We start from the raw sequence: 18,549 nt of genomic DNA, 5'->3' as shown, positions 1-18,549 counted from the left end.
GGGACTTAGAAAAGATCCAATTGGCCCACACTCAAAATCACACATGGTGGGTCAACATCCCCAAAGAGATAGATAAGAGATGTGAAAGTTGGCAACCCTATCCCATGGTTTAAATCTCATCCAAGATCAAGACAACTCGTCCAATTCGTCTTGGTATCATCTGCCAACAAGACAGATAGATACGTCATTTCAATCCTGTTGTGTTTTTCAAATAAGATAAATGGCATTTATTGCTAAACAAAACGACTCGAATAAATCAGATGATTTGTCCGAGACGACTTGATCTCATTCAAGGACACGACATCAAAACGAATTTTAAAACCATGCTCCTATCTATCTCTTTTGGAGTTGTGACAAACCATCGTATCATAATCCACAATGACCTTTAAAGTATCAGTTTGCGGCAAACTTCACATTGATGCCCTTCCTGACCCCTAGGTCATCTCTTGTATCAATGTTGGTTCACTTAATATCGATTTTCATTTTAGTACCTTTCTTTTTGAGACACGATAAGACCTTCCTTTAGGTTGTTCGTTTCAAGGTTTGAACACAATACATAATATAGATTCTAGTATCATTTTATTTGAATGCAATCAATATACTAAAAGCACCAAGGTGTTAATGCCAGAAAAAGTTAAACTCATACCTTTTGGGTTGGTATCCGATGACTCCTAAGAATGACTCATGAAAAGAACACATGATCCGAACCCTTTAAACACAAATCTCGGAAATATTTATCCCAAGGATAAATCTCAACAATTGGATTTTGCATTTAAAATGTTGGGATTATGTATTTTTCATGAGTCATTCTTAAAAGTCAAGGGATCTTGACCCTATCTTTTTTTGGGTTATAATAATCATCTTGGGACGTATATTTTTTTAACACAGTAGTAATCTTTTTTTATTATACCCCTATTAGCTTATTTGGTAACATCTTTGGGTTAACACTGTCTAACCTCATAAAAAAATAAGCTTACCGATCAAAAGTAAGTTTAGTTTGAATCTAATATTCTTGGCCTAGGTTCATTAGAGGTTTTTGGCACATCATCTTTTTTACTCAGAGAATCATCCACCAATCACATGAGTCCACATGTATTGAATGGCATCCCCAATTTACAAAATCACTCACCCTCATCAAGGTCGATGTGGCATGCATCAGAGAGTCTTTGAGAAAATAATTTGAGCACAAAAAATCTCTCTTTCCTATATGTTTGCAGCAGCATAATGAATTATTCTTCTTTGCTAGCCATCCTTTCTGACTCTTTTCCCTTGTTCAAGATTTAAGTCTGTGCGCCTGCTTATTTACATTCATAAGCACCAGTGGTCTAGTGGTAGAATAGTACCCTGCCACGGTACAGACCCGGGTTCGATTCCCGGCTGGTGCATATTATTATACAATTTTTATTTTTAATTATACTTCTACTTACTATTAATTTAGAGAGCTGCTATTGGCACAGCCTCTTTTACTAATAACACCTCAAGTAAAATTAAAATGAAAAACAGATGGCGTGAGATCGAAAAACCCCACGAAGTCGAATATCGAAGAGCTCTGTAAGGAACGACGTCTCCTCCGTTGCTTTTAGGTATGTTCTCTCTCTCTCTCTCTCTTCATTTTGGAGATCGTTAAGCGGTCTGTGTTTGAAGGGGTATTCGAATCCAAGATGAAAATTAAAGAGTTTATACAAATTTTCATAGAACTTGGATTTTGGGAAGGGTGATTATCGATGGAACCTCATCATTGTACGATTCGAGGTCTCATTTTTTTTATATTGATTTGGTTTTCTACCTAGGTTTTGATTTTTGGAGAAGTTCATTCATAGTGTGTGTGTGTGTGTGTTTTTTTTTTTTTTTTTTAAATCTAGGGTTTCTTCTAGGATTTTTGAAATCAAATTAGTATGTTCGAATGAAATACAGTAATCTTCTTCATTTATTTTATTATTTAGTTTTTTGAAATTTTGAAAGTTGATTTTAGTATAAGTTTGGATGATTTAGAATATTTTTTTTTTCTGATTTTAGTAGCTCTCTCTCTCTCTCTCTCTAATTCAAAGATGTAAGGCTCATGCGTTAAAATTGCAATTGTTAGTGGTAGCAGAGCTTTATTCTTGTGTTGCATAAAATGTGTTTGATGAATTGTGAAAGAGAATAATGGATGCAAGGAATCTCTATTACGTTAGATCTAAAACATTTTGGTTTTGTATTTGAATGCTGACCAACTTCAGAGATGAACAGATTTTGATGTTGGAATCTTTTATTTTCAGGCCAGTGTTTACAATATCCAAGTTTAAAACCAAATACACTGTTCTACAGTCATGGTTTCAAATCTTGGTTTGATGTCTCGTCTCATGGATGAGACCGCATTGTCTTGGACGAGATAAATCATTTAACTCTATTTATAATTATATATATGAAAATAATTATAAATTTTTTTATAAGATTTTGGAAGGTGGCCTGTGCAAATGCAAAGGGCTTTATTTATAATTTAAAATTAATGAAAGGGTTTTTGAAACCGTGGTAATAGTTATAGAGGAGTGGGATTGCAATTTTTTATTATTATAGCAAAATGACCCTGATTTTATTAAATTTAAATGTTTAGGTGGGGGCATTTGTGAGATCCAAATTTTGGTGTCAAACCACTTCTACTTCATTATAATAGTAAAGAAGATAAATTATAAGATGTTTCATTATAAAATTATATTTTCTTTGATGATAAATGTTTAAATTCTATAAAAAAAATAATTTTTTCCATTAAAATATAAAAAATCCCAGTTGACTCAGGTGAGTTTTACTGATTCGGCCAAGATTTTCAAAATATCGTCCGAGCCAACTCGTTTAGCTCGTGAGATTCTATAGATGTGAGATGTCATCTCTATTCTTCTCGTTCATGAACGATATTGAGATGACTCGTGCCTCGGATGAGATTTAAAACCATGTCTACAATTGGACTTAAGATAAAGCTTACTAAATTGTTAATGAATATTCCCTCCAAGTGTGTTGTGTTTCCTTGCTGTCATCGCATAAGCATAGGGGTGTAGTAAAGGAACTAGTGTGGTAATATTAGTCTTTTCAATAAATGGTGTGCACATTTCCTTATTGGTGTGGAATTAATAATTCAATTATATAGTGTGCTACACTGCTACTAGTAAAAGTTGGGGTGTGCCAATAGCAGCTATCTTTATTTATGAGAGTTGTATTACAAAATTTTACTTATTACATCCCAGTTAAAAAAAAATAGAGCTTAGCAACAACAACAAAAAATCGAGATATTTCCTAAAACCTGTGCAACTTATGACAAAATTCTGGTTCCGGTACACAGTTCATTTTAATTCCCAAAACGTGAATTCGTCACTTTTATAATCAACGAATTTACTGATAAATTACCAGTGAGATCACAGATTACGATGAGTTTGCTGGTATTTTATCAGCAAATTCGGAACTGGAATTTTTCCATATTTAGCGCATTAAATGGTAACTCACCCAAAAAAACAATTCAATGGCTGAGAATAAGTAAAAATTGAGGTGCCAATAAAAACCCTCTCTTTTCTCTCTTCCTCTCTCTGTTTAGATTTTTATTTGTTAGATTTAGGATTTTATATGAGGCTAATCCTAGTGTGAAACCAATCAATATCACATGTTAAAATAGTAAAACCCTAGTGAGGGCTCCTGCATTTGGTAGAACCCTTTGTGGTTTTGTTGTTTTCATTTGTATTATAAATAACTATAGAAGCCATCTCAATTATTTTTCAGAAAATTTTCATTGTCTTTTTCCCCATTTGCAGAGATCTCAGTTTTTGCAATAGAAAATGGTTGTTAGACTTCGATTGTCAAGGTTTGGATGCAAAAACAAGCCATTTTATCGAGTTATGGCTGCCGATAGCAGATCCCCTAGAGATGGGAAGCATCTCGAAATCTTGGGTTACTACAATCCTTTACCGGGTATTTCAATTTTAACATTTCAATTTTTTATTTTTTGACATTTTATCGACTGTGAATTTTTTATTTTATTTTATTACCTATTTTGTTAATTTTTTTTTGTCATTCCTGTTTATTTAAATGTGTGATTTATTCATAATAATTTGTTGAAATCTGATTTGTTTTTATCCTTTGTTCAATTTTCAGTTCATACCCATTTGTTCAAGCGGTTTATGATGGCTTCTTGTGTAGTTTTTTTTTCCCCACTTTTTTAGGCAATTTATGATTCCTGAGTATCTGTATATTTCTGGCTATGTTGGATTTTTGTAGGCCAAGATGGTGGTAAGAGAATGGGTCTGAACTTCGACAGAGTGAAGTAAGTAATTGTCTTTATTTATTTATTTACTTTAAACACTAATTTATGTGCTGCTAATAAATTGTCTTACTGAAAAACGTCATGGTAGTTTAAATTGATTGCTAATTTAAAATGGGTACAAAGCAATTTGTGTGTTTATTTATCCTTAAATTCAGGTTTTTTTTTTTTTGTTCTTTTTAATAATAAATTTATTAACATAATCTTGAAGTTCTTCGTGAAATGTATCCAGTGTTCAGTTGTTTGTTTATTAACTGATGTTCAACTTTAAAGATCAATGCGTACCTTCTCTTCTCCAAAGAAAAATCATGAAATGAGATACGGTAAGAGAAAAAGGAAGACAAAAAGGATTACCTACAAGGTCACGATAACAAAGGATTGGAAAGGGAGACGTAAACTAGATCATTTTGGAGTTCTATTTCCTTGTTCTTTTTTGTGTTGGATGCCCAATTTTCCTTTCCGTGGATACAAGAGAGTTTGAATTTTAACAATTTATGCTCCAGATGTCACAGTGTAACTTGATCTGCATGCATTGATCATGCTACAAGGCCTCTTGCGTGGTTATTTTTTCTTCTCTGTACTAAACCTTTCAAATTTGGACTCACTCATAAGCATAGATTGCTGGTTGATATGATTAAACTGGTTGGTTTTATATCATTCAAGAGACTTGGTGCATAAGAAATTTTCAACAATTCCACAATTGTTTGTTTTGACCCTATTGAAAGTGTTAGATTCCACACTCAAAATCAGGATGTCTAGCACGAGTATGAAAATCATCTAGACGGGTATGGGTTGAAAAACATATTGCTCATAGGACACCAAGTTAACTATGTACTAGTCTCAAGTTTGTTAGCTCCTGGAGGGTTTACTCTATAATTGATGCAGGACGATGAAGGGAGATAAGAAAATGGAATTTGGTTTAGGATTTTGATTTCCATTCCGCTTTAATAATCCTGTTTTGCATGAGTCTTGAAGCCAAGTTACCTCTTATTTGTCGCCAACTGCTTGTGAGCTGTGACTAAAGAACTCACAATATATCTTTGATTGCTAGAATTCCGCGTTCTATCAGCTTTTTGTATAGTTTGAGACACAAAAAGAACCTTGGAAGGTAAAGGATGCTCACTACTCCATAATTATGTAAATTAGCTATCAAGTCATTTGCTACATTGTGTAGCCAATAGGGCTGTCAATGGATTGGGTCTGGATTGAATTGGGGTCGATTTGGTAGTAAAATCTGGAAAGCAACAAAAGGGAGTGGGGCAGAAATGTATCAAGCATTCATTTTGTAGTTTTGCTAGAGAAGTTTGGGCTTAATGTCTTTCAGTATTTGGCATTAAATGGTGCTTTCCCGTGCCTCTTCTTTGCTTTCCTGTGTCTCTTCTTGTTTAAAGTGGGAGTTGGCGTGTAAAAAACCTTCTTCTGAAAAAGAAGAATTCATTGGTCTTTAATCCCGTCATCATCTGTTGGGACATTAATTGGAAAGAATAGCAGAGTTTTCGAAGGAAAGGAGCACTCTTTACAAGAAGTGTTGATCTCTAGTTCGTGGCTTGTTTACTTCTGGGCCAAGCAGTTTCGCGAGTTCAGATGGAGTTCTATTTAAGATCTTTTTTTAAGTTGAGAGCTCTTTTGTAATGACTGAGGGTTTTGTTTTGTTTTGGTTTTAGCTTCTTTTCTTTTGTCTTCTTGTATGGACATTGTTTTTTGGTAAGCATAAAGATTTTATAAAAAAGAAAAGAAAGAGAACAAAGGAAGCCGAGATGGCCCCCAAGAAAAAAACCAAAATACATAAACAATAACGAAACTAAAGCTAAGCAAAAAAGCAAGCTCAAGCAAAGAAAACCAATACTAAGAGCTACACAAGTTTTCCCATCTAAACACAAAATCTTCAAAGAAAACCCCGAAAAACTCCCTGTTTAGCTTAGTCCAAAAGAACAATCCTAAGATCTCAATAAACACCATTTGCGCATTGTTCTCCTTGTCTTTGAATACTCTGTTATTTCTCTCCTTCCAAAGACCCCACGATGTGGCTGAAGGAAGAATAGACTACAAATGTCTCTTCTTGAGGGAGAAGGTATTCAAGCCCCAACCTTCTAAGAAAGAACGGTAGTTATTGGGAAGAACCCAACTCCTATGAAACAAGGAAAGAAAAGAAGACCAAATACCTATTGAGAAAGAGCAATGAATAAGAATATGATCCATGTATTTTCTATCTTTCATATAAAGGGGGCAACAATTGGGAGTAATCCACCCTCTAGAGATTAAATTGTTTAAAGTGAGAATCCTCCCTCAAGAGGCAAGCCAAGTGAAGAAAGATACTTTTGCCTGAACAAGATTCGACCAAATGGCAAAGGATGGAAAAAAAAAAATTTCTGACCTTGGGAGAAGGGCTTTGTAAAAAGATTTAATAATGAATCTCTTATTTTTAACTTTGATTTATTCCCTTTTGTCTTGATCATTGTCCCTGAGCTGAACTTCATTAAGAAGGTTGAGAAGAGATGTTAGCTCAGTCAATTCCCAATCGTTGAAGTTCCTCCTAAAACCTAAGTCCCAAGAATAAGTGTTCTCAGATGTCTCAAACATTGATCGATCAAGTAATTCCTCTTTAAGGAGCACGCATACAAAGATGGGTATTGAGATGACAAAGCCAAAGTCCCACACCACCTATCTTCCCAAAAACGGATCCTATTTCTTTGCCCTGTCCTAAAAGTAGTTTCCTTCTCAAAGTCACTTCCTCCTTCAAAACTCCCTTCATACACTACAACCATATGCCCCTTTTTGCTTCCCCATTATACCAACCAAACAATTTTTCGTCATATTTTGCATGCATCACTCTCCTTCATAAGCTTTCCTTCTCTTCTTCAAACCTCCATAACCGCTTACTCAATAAAACTCTATTTGTTAACCTTAGACTTTTGATCCCCAACCCCCCATTGCACTTCGGGGAACAAATCAACTTCCACTTAACCAAATGGTATTTTCTTCCCCCATTTTTGTCGTTCCATAGAAAATCCTTCAAAAGTCTTTCCATGCGAATCTCCACTGATTTGGGCATCGAAAAAATGGATAGAAAGTAGATAGGCAAGCTAGAAAGCGTACTTTAATAAAATAAAATTTTGCTTTGCCTATAAAGAAATCTTGGTATGTTACCTTGGAATTTCAGGGGTTTGGGTGACATCAACCGAAGTTCCAAAGTCAAGAATCTGTTAACAAAAATGAAAGTTTAATATTTCTGTTATTGAGAAAACAAAGATCAAGAAGATGGAGCATCAATTGATGACAAGTTGGGAAGAAGTAGGGATTTTGGGTAGGCTCTGCCGGTGGTATGGTGATCTTTTGGGATAAGAATAGCATCAGGTATTTAATACTCTTGTTGTTGTTCAGGGGAGGGGGGGTTCTCCATCCCTTTTTTGTAGTTGTGTGAATGATCAATTTCTCTAGGTTTTTATTGGAGTGGTTGGGCCCATGAAGTCATGAATAGGAGGCTTAGGAATCAATTTTGTGAAGAATTGAATGATGTCTCTGGTTTTTGGGATCTATCATGCATGGGTGACGACTTTAGTGTCATTAGATTTTCTTTTGAAAGGAATGGTGGCTGCAGGATCATGAGAAAAATGAAAGATTTTGAGGAGTTCATTAATGGGAACAACCTTATGGATTTGCGTTTGGCAGGAGGTTTGTATCCATGTTCTAATAAGGAGGATTGGGGATCACACTATGATGCCAACATGATAGATCTCTGGTTATGGGTATTTGGATGGAGTAAACACTTGTCAAATGTTCTTCAATCAGCATTCCCTAGACTACAACACTCTCCTTTTTTGATAGTGGAGGTATTAGACATTCGAGAATGTGTGATACCAGATTCTGAACTGAAGTTTAGGAAAAATGTAAATGAATGGTGGGGTTCTTTTGTGTTGGAAGGGAGGGTGGAGTGATCTTCTGTTAAAAATATGAAGGACAAAAAAAAGGAACTTTGCGATGAGGAGTTTGGGGTACTGGATCTGAAGTAGAATGTGATTTTTGGAATAGATTGCCTCCACCAATTGAAAGAGGGGAGGTTATCATTTATTTCAGAGGAAATATGTATTAAGGACTAGATATGGAGACCGTGTACCACAAACTTGTTAAGTAGGAAAATATTAGTTGGAGAGAGAATCGAGAGTCCAATGATTGAAAGAAAGGGACAAACATTACTAGATACTTCCATCATATAGCCCAATGTTTGTAATATCTTTAATAATATTTCTAGGATGAAATTCGATTGTACCTTCATTGAGAATGAGTTAGAAAAAGAGTTGAAATGGTAACAATTGTAATAAAACACATTTACGAAAGCCTCCTTTTTCTCAGGTAACTCTTCATTTTCCGACCTTGGTACCAAAGAGAGTATGTTCAAAGCTACGATCTACTCAATAGTGAGCTTATCTCAATGTACTCTTCCCTTTTTCAGGCGATTGACAATTCTAAAATCTCCATCCCACTAATATATTATAGTTTGAGATCTTGATTACTACATAAGAAAAACCAAAGTAGATAAGGTCATCTTTAGTCCCCCTTCTCACAGGCAGAGTATATGGGATGGTGATTACATGAAATATACTTTTTTTCTTTTTTCTACATGTATTATTCACATTTAGTAAACGAATTTGACATTTTCTTCATATAAAACATATAATACTACCAATTTTTTTATCCATATTTTTTGGTTCCCCTTTTCCATAATAATTGCAGGTACTGGTTATCAGTTGGTGCTCAGCCTTCAGAACCCGTTCAACGTATTCTTTTCAGAGCTGGGCTTCTACCTCCCCCACCAATGCTTGCAATGGCCCAGAAAGGTGGACCTCGTGACACCCGTCCTATTGATCCGTTGACTGGCCGTGTTCTGATTCCTAAGAAGACTGCTGATGCTGACCAACAACCAAAAGCCACCGAAGGCAACAACATTGATGCCTAAGACTGAACCCCCATGAAAGCCGCCTGTAAGAGCAGCTCCCTTTTGTTTTGAGTGCTATTCCTAGGGTTCAAATGTCATAGCTCAATGTCGGCAAACTTAATCCATCCTTGTTGCAATTGAGAATCTTAAAATTTTGTTTCAAATGGAACCATTAGCTGTGGCCCCTCTACATTTTGATCTGAACTGTTCCATCATATGATGTATAGATCATAATCCATAATCAAATGTATTGACGATCCAATGTAACTTTTGTTCCTAACCTTTGATTATGGTTCATGTTATAAATGATTGACCCATTTGGTATCAACAATGGTAGACTCATCAAGCTGACACCGTCATTCGACCTCATTGTGGAGACACTTTTATTTTACCATTTCTTACTTACAAAATGAGTTACTGTTAAATTACAGCGCCTTGGACTCCCATGTTTTGGGTCTGTTGTTGGTCCATGAATATTTGGACCTAAATACACCAACAAATTGGTCTGATTGGTGATATTTAACCATTAGATTCGAGTATTTGTCCGCGTATTGATCATAGAATTTTGGATTAATTGAAATGTATTTTTATGGTGCGTTGCTGTTATGTAGCTGACAGAGTTTCAATTGCAAGTTGGTATCAATTGTAGCCTCACTATGTACCTAAAATCACATGGTGTGACTTAACTATGCAATAATGAGAGAAACTACTTTTTCTCACTTCAGCACTTATTTTTGGTGGATCAGTAGGCCAACAACAATTAGGGGACACCCCTTGATCACCCAACTAACTTATTTAAGGGCATGTTTATGACCCAACCACTAAGTATACTTTTGTTTGGATTGCATTTTTAGAATTTTCTCTTCCCTCTCCAACGCTGACTGGGCCACCAATGACCGTCCAAGCCAATTGTACCCGGCTTCACAGTCAATGGATATTTTATGAGGACTTATATATTGCCACACCAAAATTTACTTACAGAGAATCAACATTTTGATTTTCAATTCCTATAGTTGACTTGTCTAAGTCATCCAATCTTTATTTAGATAAACCATTTAACTCAAATTATAATTATTAATAAAAAATAAAAAAATAAAAAAAAGTATATTTATGGGCGTGTCCAATTGTTTATCCCAGGAAAAAGTTATATGGTACTAGCCCATGCCACGTCAGGGAGGGAGGGAGCGTATGAGGGTATATATCAGAGGGGGTGTTCGAAAATCATGAGTCTTTTTAAATACATGTTTCAATATACACATAAAATCAATGCAGAGTCGTGAAAACTGGACTCTCCCCACGTGGCATACTTAATGTACTCTCCAGACAGACGTGGCATGTGCAAGAGCCATAGGCTTTACGCTTGAGGATACACACTGCACATCCCCATAAACTACTGTTGCATTATAATTACGAAAACTACCTTGAGCAACTCTAAGAGAACGTACTGTCGATCTTTTTCATCGGGATACACAAAAAAACGATGTGCAGTTTGTGACCTTACCACGTCAGCGGCGTACCCAAAACCACGTGCATTCATCAGTATTGAAAAGAATATCAAGAATCCGTTGATGCAGCAAAGGATTCCTGCATTCACACCACAGCGACAACCTACCACCCATACTGGTCTAGTCTACCACTCTTTAGATATTTCTTTCTACCAAATCACCTATTTATTACCCACACATTCTCCAAAGCTCTCTCCATCTCTTCTTAATTCTCTCTCTCTCTCTCTCTCTCTCTCTCCAGGTCTCAAAAGTCGGTAATAGGGAAGCCATGGCAGGGAGCGACGTCAAGGTATTGGGTGCATGGGCGAGCCCATTCGTGATGCGGCCTCGGATCGCCCTCAACATCAAATCGGTCCAATACGATTTCCTCGAGGAGAAATTGGGATCCAAAAGCGATCTCCTCCTCCAATCTAACCCAGTCTACAAGAAGGTACCTGTCTTGATCCACGAAGACAAACCTATCTGCGAATCCCTTGTTATCGTCCAATACATCGATGAGGTCTGGACCTCTGGACCCTCTCTACTCCCTTCTGATCCTTATGATCGTGCCATTGCTCGCTTCTGGGCCGCTTACATAGACGACAAGGTTGGTATTTATTTATTTCCTCCAAATCACTCCATTTCATTTTTTATCATGGCTATTATAAATCGCGAGATGATTCGGAAGACCATCGTTAATGGACGAGATGTCAAAAACGAGTTTTAAAACCAAGATCTAATTCTAACATGATTGTGGGTTGGTTTGTTTGTTGTAGTGGTTCCCATCCTTGTCTGGAATCTCGAGAGCTCCAGGAGAGGAGGCTAAGGCGACAGCGCTGGAACAAGTGATTTCTGGGTTGGGATTGTTGGAAGAAGCATTTGAGAAATGTAGCAAAGGAAAGGGTTTTTTCGGTGGTGAGAGAATTGGGTATCTTGATATTGCGTTTGGGTGTTATTTGGGGTGGTTGAAGGTGACAGAGAAGACGACTGGATTGAAGTTGTTGGATGAGGTTAAGACACCAGGTCTTGTTGGTTGGGCTGAGAGGTTTTGTGGAGATGAAGCTGTCAAGGAAATTATGCCTGAGACAGATAAGTTGATGGAATTTGCTAAGATGCTTTTTGCCAAGTTCAAAGCATCTCCTCCTCCTAACTAAATTAGTGAGTGATCCGGGATTTGGGAATAATTATGTGCTGTTTTTTTTGTTGAACTTTTGATATTTGATAATAAATTTTGATTTTTTAGCGTCACTATTAGGTTTGTTTTAAAATTAAGAGTTAAATGGGATGTTGATATGTACACAAATCAATATGCTAGACATATCATATTATGTCTCCCTTGGCCAACTAGTACCGCTTCTACCATTGTGATATGATTATATCCTAAATAAAAGAATTGAGAGGTTTCAAAATTATTTGATTTGCCCCAAGTCATACATGATTTTATCCCTTCAAACTTTTTATCCATTTCCACAAACTTCCACTTGCAAACACTCATCGTTCATATCATCAAAAAAAAAAAAAAAAAATTATGAGGAAAGAAACTCTTTCGAGATGAATCAATTCAGATAGGAGGAGACGCGACAAGATGCCAAATTTGAAAATGATACATGGTCCAAAATCAAATCATTAATATTAATATTTAGAGTCAGTGACAATTTGAGGCTATTTTTTCACACCCCTTTACGCTCCCTGACATGGCAGTTACATAATCATAACTCTTTTTCTTGTGTATCCCAAAGCAAATGATCTACGGTTCTGTGATGGAGCGTATTGGGGAATCTAAAAAAAAGAATGATGGATTATCACGACTATTTAAATTGAGTAACTTATAACAACATCATATTCTTTAATATTAAATTTCCTCAGTACACTTGTGGTGTGGGCCAAAAAGAGTAGGCGTTGGCAGAATGAGGTCAAGGGGTTGTCTGTGCGCTCCATATCCTTGAGGGGTGGCATAAGACACGTGATCCGTCGACATCGTCTCCCTTCTTCAACGCCTTTTAGTTTCTCGTCTTCCTCCTACAATTGCTTTGAACAGTGATCTCATTACTTACGTAGTCAAATTTGAAAGTGCAACTCTCGTTGTTTCAAGGACAGTATTTCCACTCTCCATTGACATTCGTTTGGATATTCCTCTCCTCTCAAGACCGTCAAATTGAAGAAGATTGTAATGAAAAAAACTTTGAAGTGTACATACCGCTTCAAAATTTTGGTAGAATCCTTTCCTTTCAATGACACGCCGTGTATCCAAAGAGGTATCCCAAATATTAATGAAAAATTAGGAGCGTGAAATAAACACAAAAAACTGTGGCATGTTACAAAATTTCAAACTCCATTGTAATTGACCTTTATTGAATGTCCAAACAAGGGCTTAGATCCATAGCTCAGTTGGTTTGATATTTTGCAAAACAACTTTGAAGTCGGTTCAAGTCCAACTTACCCATCAAAAAAATGTCTAAACAATCTTGGAAACTTTGTTAGTAGACAACATAGTTATTGTGTACTAGAGTGTATTATATTTTTTCGAACACTTTCATTTCTAATTTTATCTTTTCACTCAATCTCTATACCCACATTTCAACTATTGTCGACTTATTAATATAATGCTTCTTGATCATCTAACATACAACTCTAATGTGATTATACGATCTTCTTGTTGTCCTACATAATTTTTATTTCAATTTTATTTAAAAATTAGAGTTTGCCTGTGCCTTTGGGCACATACACCCTCTTTGGTAAAGAGGAAAGATACTGAAGTTAGAGGGATATATTATTAAAAAAGGGAGAGGAAATGAAAAATAATAAAATTGAAGGGGCATATATTACTGAAAAATCATGCAGGAGTGATTGCGCAAGACCAATTGCTTGCCCCCGCTGATGTGGAGGTGCGCACAAAACCATAGATGTTTTTTGATTGTATCTCAAAAAAAAACATCTAGTGTTCCGTGCACACATCCACGTTAGCATAATTTTAAATGTAGGGTATGTTTGATTGCATGGAAAGTCACTTTCCATGGAATTTGAAATCCATGGAAAATTAGTTGTGGAAAATATGTAGGGTTGGAAAATCAAATTCCATTGTTTGATTTCACTTGGATAAAATCATGGAAAAAATATGAGAAAAAATAAGAAGAGGAGAAGGAAGATGTGGCGACGACGAGGGCGACGGTGGCGGTGGCTGCTACGACGACGATGGTGGAGGCGGTGGCGGCGGCGACGATGAAGGTAAGTGAGGAAAATGGAGGGAGAACTTGGTGGTGGTGGTGGCGGAGGAGGTGAGGGATGGAGAAGAAGAAAAATAAGAAGAGAGAGAGAGAGAAGGTGGTCGGAGACGGAGCCGACGGCGACGGCGATGGTGACGACGGCGATGACGACGACGGCAAGGTTAGTGTAATGGTGGTGGTGGTGGTGGTGGTGGTGGTGGTGGTGGTGGTGGTGGTGGTAGTAGTGGTGGTGGTAGGGAATAATTGATGATGGAAAACATGGGTGGATTTCATTTTCCCACCCATATGGGTGGGAAAGTGAAATCCATGATTTAGTGGACTTTTTGAATGGGGTGGAAAATGAATTCCATTTCCATGTGCAATCAAACACTTGAAAAATGTCATTTTCCATGGAAATTGATTTTCCACCTTATTTTCCATGTGCAATCAAACATACCCGTAGTGTCTTTCGCAAGCACATGCACCCTCTTTGGTAAAAGAGGAAAGATAGTGAAATTAGAGAGGTAATATTAAAAAAAGGGGGGAGGAAAAGAAAGATAATAAAGTTGAAAGGGTATATATTACTAAAGAGTCATCCTGGAGTGATTGAGCAAGACATTGTGTTTCACACTATGTTGACGTGGAAGTGCGCACAAAACCATACATGCTTTTCACTCGTATCTCGAGGAAATGATCTATGGTTCCATGCGCACATCCACATCAACATATTGTGAAACTCAATGCCTTTCGCAGTCACTTCAACATTTTCCATCATTGAAAGAGGAGATAAAGTAAAAGGATTTTCTTCAAAAGTGGGGAGAAGAGGAAAAGCAATAAAGTCGGATTACGTAGACCCCACTCCTTTGTCTCAATCATTAAGCCACAAAATTATAGCAATGGGGTCCACAGTATGGCATGGGCAAACTCTAGTATTATATATATAGTATTGTCTTGCACAAGCTATCAGTTGCGCCTAACCACAAATCTTCTTGGTGAATGGTGTGTCGTTCACTTGAGAATTCGGATCTCCTGTAAGAAATTCAACAACCTTCCATCTCCTTAAATTACAACCTCTTTAACTGTAAATTATTGCCTCCCTCATCATGGGCATATGAAGTGAATGTATGATATTTAAACAAGAAAAACCAAAGCGCTTTGGATTTCATTAAATCGTGTCACTAACCACATCATGTGGATAAAGTGGCAAGCTAATCACCAAAACCCAATGTTGAAGACATGGTTGAAAAGAACAATTAAATTATTTTTTTTCACAAGAGATTCAAAACGAAGATATTTTAATAATTTGGAATCAAGAATCTCATGCTGTAGTCATCACACTACAAGACACTCAAATAAATAAAATTTAGGTTTTCTAGATGTAAGATCACACTTACAAGAATTTGACCAAGAACCAGCAGCACGATCAAGGCGAAAACGTAGCAGCTCCTTACCACCCAACCTGAGTTCCTCCCTAATTGGTTCAAATCCCGTTGATTGAACACGGAACTCAGCTCGTTATATAAAAATAGAAGGTCCATTTCATCTACCTCATTTTACTCATAAATATCAATCTAACTGTCCTCTTACTCAGAGGAATGTTGTAACCTGTCATATATAACTTGCTTATAAAACCTTCTGGTCCGGAAGAATAACCCCAACGCGATAAGAAACCCAAAGAGACTAACAGATGCCATAATAAAAAAAGATAGCATGAAGCAATGAGCACCAGTGCACATGCCCCCACTATCTGATGATGCTTCTTTGTCATAGATGTACCCAACTACCTTCACAGATAGAATATAAGATCCAACAGGACTTGCAATAGCGATAGTGTTAAATACCGTACCCATATGCCTTACACCAAATATCTCAGAAGTGATAGTGGGCATTAATGACCACTGTGAGCCATAACAAACACCTACAATTATTGAGCCAGCATATAGAGACCCAGGTAGTGAAGAAGCGATCAATGTATGACCGACGCTCATGATTGCAAGCGTGATGGCCATGAATAATGGTCTTGCCCAACCACTCAAGTGTAAGAAATAATCAGACACATACCCTGCTCCAAAGCGACCAAGAAAATTCCAAATGCTATATAGAGAAACCAAAGTTCTCAATTCCACAGGAGTGTAACCAAGAGATTCTCCTATTTGACTGAGGTTATTGACTGTGGCGAGTCCTGAGCCCATACCACATGACATGGCTATGAAGAGAAACCAAAAGTCAGCCGTGCACATGGCTTCCAAAAGGTTCAAGTCTTCCCCTCGTGCCATTACTTTCTTTTCATGGGTTGGCGACTCTTGATCAACATTGTGATGCACTATTCGATTGTGTCTCACATTGATCTCCTCAGCTTCCAGTGGAACCCCCTGGACATCTAACAATTGAGCTCTTTCAAATGATAAAGTTGGTGAAGATGGTGTCTGGGAGTCCCCCAAATGGGCTCTAATTGCAATGATAAGTGGGGAGGCAAGTGCAAAGAGAAGTATTGTAAATGAGATTCTTTGAGCTAATAATCCCAAAGCTAGGCCGTTTTCCGCAATTATTAGGATCATAAGATAAGCAGCAATGATTAGAGCAACTACTGAAAAACCATTTAGGTGCTTTTTATCATCGACTCCATTTGTATGATAAATTCTTACGAAACACATGAGCAAGAGAGGAAGGAGGGTTGGCAACAGTGCAAGCATAAGAAGGAAAGAACTTGGTTTGTCCTTGAATATTGCCTGATATACTTGAATTAGTATTGCTCCACTAAGACCAAGAAAGCCCTGGAAGGAAACAAGAATTGCACTCTTAAACCCCACACAAGGACCAAATAACAGAACAAAACAGTATATGTTCACAAGTGTGCATACAATCACACGAGCGCGCGCGTGCACACACACACACACACACAATCTATATAATAAAACACAACGGTTGTCTTCCACCAATGTTTATCCCCCATAAAGATCGATCCATATTCAATTTTGCATGCACCTCCAGGAGCAACTTCACTTTTCTCTACTTCCTTTCCAAAAATACCCTTTAACTTTATACCCCTTTCTCTTCTACCCCTTTGTTCTCCATCAGGAGAGTATTTTGAGTATGCCATGTGGGGGAGTCAGATTATCACGACTCTTCTTCCTTCCATAATCATAAATCAGGATCCAATCAGAAAGAATAATGATGAATGCACACGGTCCTGGTATGTGGTTGGGTACAGGGCCGACGTGGCAAGGGCAAAGAACCGTACATTTTTCCTGTGTATCCCGATGAAAACAATCTACGATTCTGTGCCCTTGCCACGTCAGCCACTTACCCAACGACTCAATCAAAAATGATGCAGAACACGTTTCTTTTTGTCACAAATGTAGAAAAATAGTCGGAAAACGAGATTTTTGTTCTAAAGTCTAAAAAATCAATTTCTAGCCAAATAGGATTCTGTGTTCTGGAAATCATTTCCATAATCTGATTCTGATAGTCCAAAATCAAAATATGGAACAAAAATTTAACAATCCAAACCAAATCCCCACTCTCTAAAAATCACAAATTATAGACTCCAAATCATGCAAGGTATTTTTTTTTTTAGTCCAATCGAATCAAACAAAAAAATTAAAAAAATTAAAAAAATTAAAAAAATTAAAAAAATTAAAAAATCAGAATTTTAGTAATAAATACCCAAAATCTATCAGAAATAAAACCCCTAAAGAGGAAGAATCAACGAACCTTCATGATTCCAACACCGGTACCACTATAATCAGGGAAATTTCGTACAGCTGTGACGACATTAGCAGTATTAAAGAAGGTCTGAGCATGGGCAGCAATAAGCATGTAGAAGCACATAAGTGATACAGGAGGTCGTGGAAGAATTCCAGTAACCGAGAGCCACATAAGAAAATAACCTGTGAAGCACTGAATCGCCCCAGCCATGAGAACAACCCATGGTCCCCCAATTGAACAGATGAAAGAAGCAGAAGAGCGAGGACGAGATGTCACAGCGGTGTACAGAAGACCTGATAAGAGTCCAGCGTTTGCACCAATGTCCTTGAAGACAGCAATAGAATCAAGGGTTGATTGGTCATAATTTTGACTAGATTTGAGTACTGGTGAGTAAATAGCGAAGGCGTATGATGATCCACTGCTGCACTGGATCCAAATACTAGCGAGCGTAGCAATCCATTTGCTGCTCTCCATCTCCTTCAACGGCCTTCGCTTCCAACCACTCACCATGCCTTCTGTATATGTTTCGTTTCCTCGATTGCCGTATTGCTCTGGCTTGGCTGTTTTTTTTTTGTCGTTCTGTACACGCGTCTCAAGACCTCTATTGACGGTACTAGTGGACCCATCTGTCTAACATTTACGAATAAGGACAGGAATCTTTCATGGACTTTGTTTCTTCTCACTGTATGTGGTGGTCGTAGATTATTTCCTCGAGATACGAGTGGAAAATATCCAGGGTTATGTGCTCACCTTCTGGTCGGCGCAGTGAAAAACGAAGTGTACCGCAACACGACTCTTACGAAAACAGTCTAAAATGTCCCATTTTGTGGGATTTAACTAGTAAAGTGCACCTCGTACATAGTTATTTTAATAGAATATTTATTTGAGTCGTGCTCGGGTGACACATTGTGATTCTCACAATTCTGACGTGGAGATGCA

General features: G+C 37.3%; 3 protein-coding genes and 1 non-coding gene across 7 annotated transcripts; 3 read left to right on the top strand and 1 right to left on the bottom strand.

The window, feature by feature from the left end:
* Positions 1 to 1,314: 1,314 nt before the first annotated feature.
* TRNAG-GCC (transfer RNA glycine (anticodon GCC)) lies at positions 1,315 to 1,385 on the top strand. Its single transcript has one exon. It is a non-coding gene; the product is annotated as a tRNA-Gly (tRNA).
* A 48-nt stretch (positions 1,386 to 1,433) lies between these two features.
* LOC147401181 (Ribosomal protein S16 family protein) lies at positions 1,434 to 9,482 on the top strand. Of its 3 annotated transcripts, none has more exons than XM_086442354.1 (4): positions 1,434 to 1,583; positions 3,777 to 3,933; positions 4,240 to 4,285; positions 9,014 to 9,482. In XM_086442354.1, the coding sequence occupies exons 2-4, from the start codon at positions 3,801 to 3,803 to the stop codon at positions 9,234 to 9,236; spliced, it is 402 nt and encodes a 133-aa protein (XP_086298480.1). In that variant the 5' UTR covers positions 1,434 to 1,583; positions 3,777 to 3,800; the 3' UTR covers positions 9,237 to 9,482. The 3 variants fall into 3 exon arrangements, with proteins under 3 accessions (XP_086298480.1, XP_086298481.1, XP_086298482.1); XM_086442355.1 differs by lacking the exon at positions 1,434 to 1,583 and adding an exon at positions 1,613 to 1,752; XM_086442356.1 differs by lacking the exon at positions 1,434 to 1,583 and adding an exon at positions 1,621 to 1,740.
* A 1,455-nt stretch (positions 9,483 to 10,937) lies between these two features.
* Positions 10,938 to 11,947, top strand: LOC147401180 (glutathione S-transferase U17-like). Its single transcript, XM_086442353.1, has 2 exons — positions 10,938 to 11,306; positions 11,476 to 11,947. The coding sequence occupies exons 1-2, from the start codon at positions 10,989 to 10,991 to the stop codon at positions 11,851 to 11,853; spliced, it is 696 nt and encodes a 231-aa protein (XP_086298479.1). The 5' UTR covers positions 10,938 to 10,988; the 3' UTR covers positions 11,854 to 11,947.
* On the bottom strand, positions 11,631 to 18,156 carry LOC147401179 (protein NUCLEAR FUSION DEFECTIVE 4-like). 2 transcript variants are annotated; one of them, XR_015178348.1, is made up of 3 exons: positions 17,617 to 18,156; positions 15,297 to 16,676; positions 11,631 to 12,727 (listed from the first exon to the last, which is right to left on the bottom strand). XR_015178348.1 is itself a non-coding variant. In XM_086442352.1 (2 exons), the coding sequence occupies exons 1-2, from the start codon at positions 18,118 to 18,120 to the stop codon at positions 15,486 to 15,488; spliced, it is 1,695 nt and encodes a 564-aa protein (XP_086298478.1). In that variant the 5' UTR covers positions 18,121 to 18,156; the 3' UTR covers positions 15,143 to 15,485. The 2 variants fall into 2 exon arrangements, 1 of the variants encoding a protein (XP_086298478.1); XM_086442352.1 differs by lacking the exon at positions 11,631 to 12,727 and having other exon boundaries at positions 15,143 to 16,676.
* Between the last annotated feature and the right edge of the window lie 393 nt (positions 18,157 to 18,549).

This window comes from Akebia trifoliata, chromosome 5 (assembly GCF_017979445.1).
Source record: "Akebia trifoliata isolate Shusen 1 chromosome 5, ASM1797944v1, whole genome shotgun sequence".
Taxonomy (NCBI): domain Eukaryota; kingdom Viridiplantae; phylum Streptophyta; class Magnoliopsida; order Ranunculales; family Lardizabalaceae; genus Akebia; species Akebia trifoliata.
This window is presented reverse-complemented; position numbering and strand designations above follow the sequence as displayed.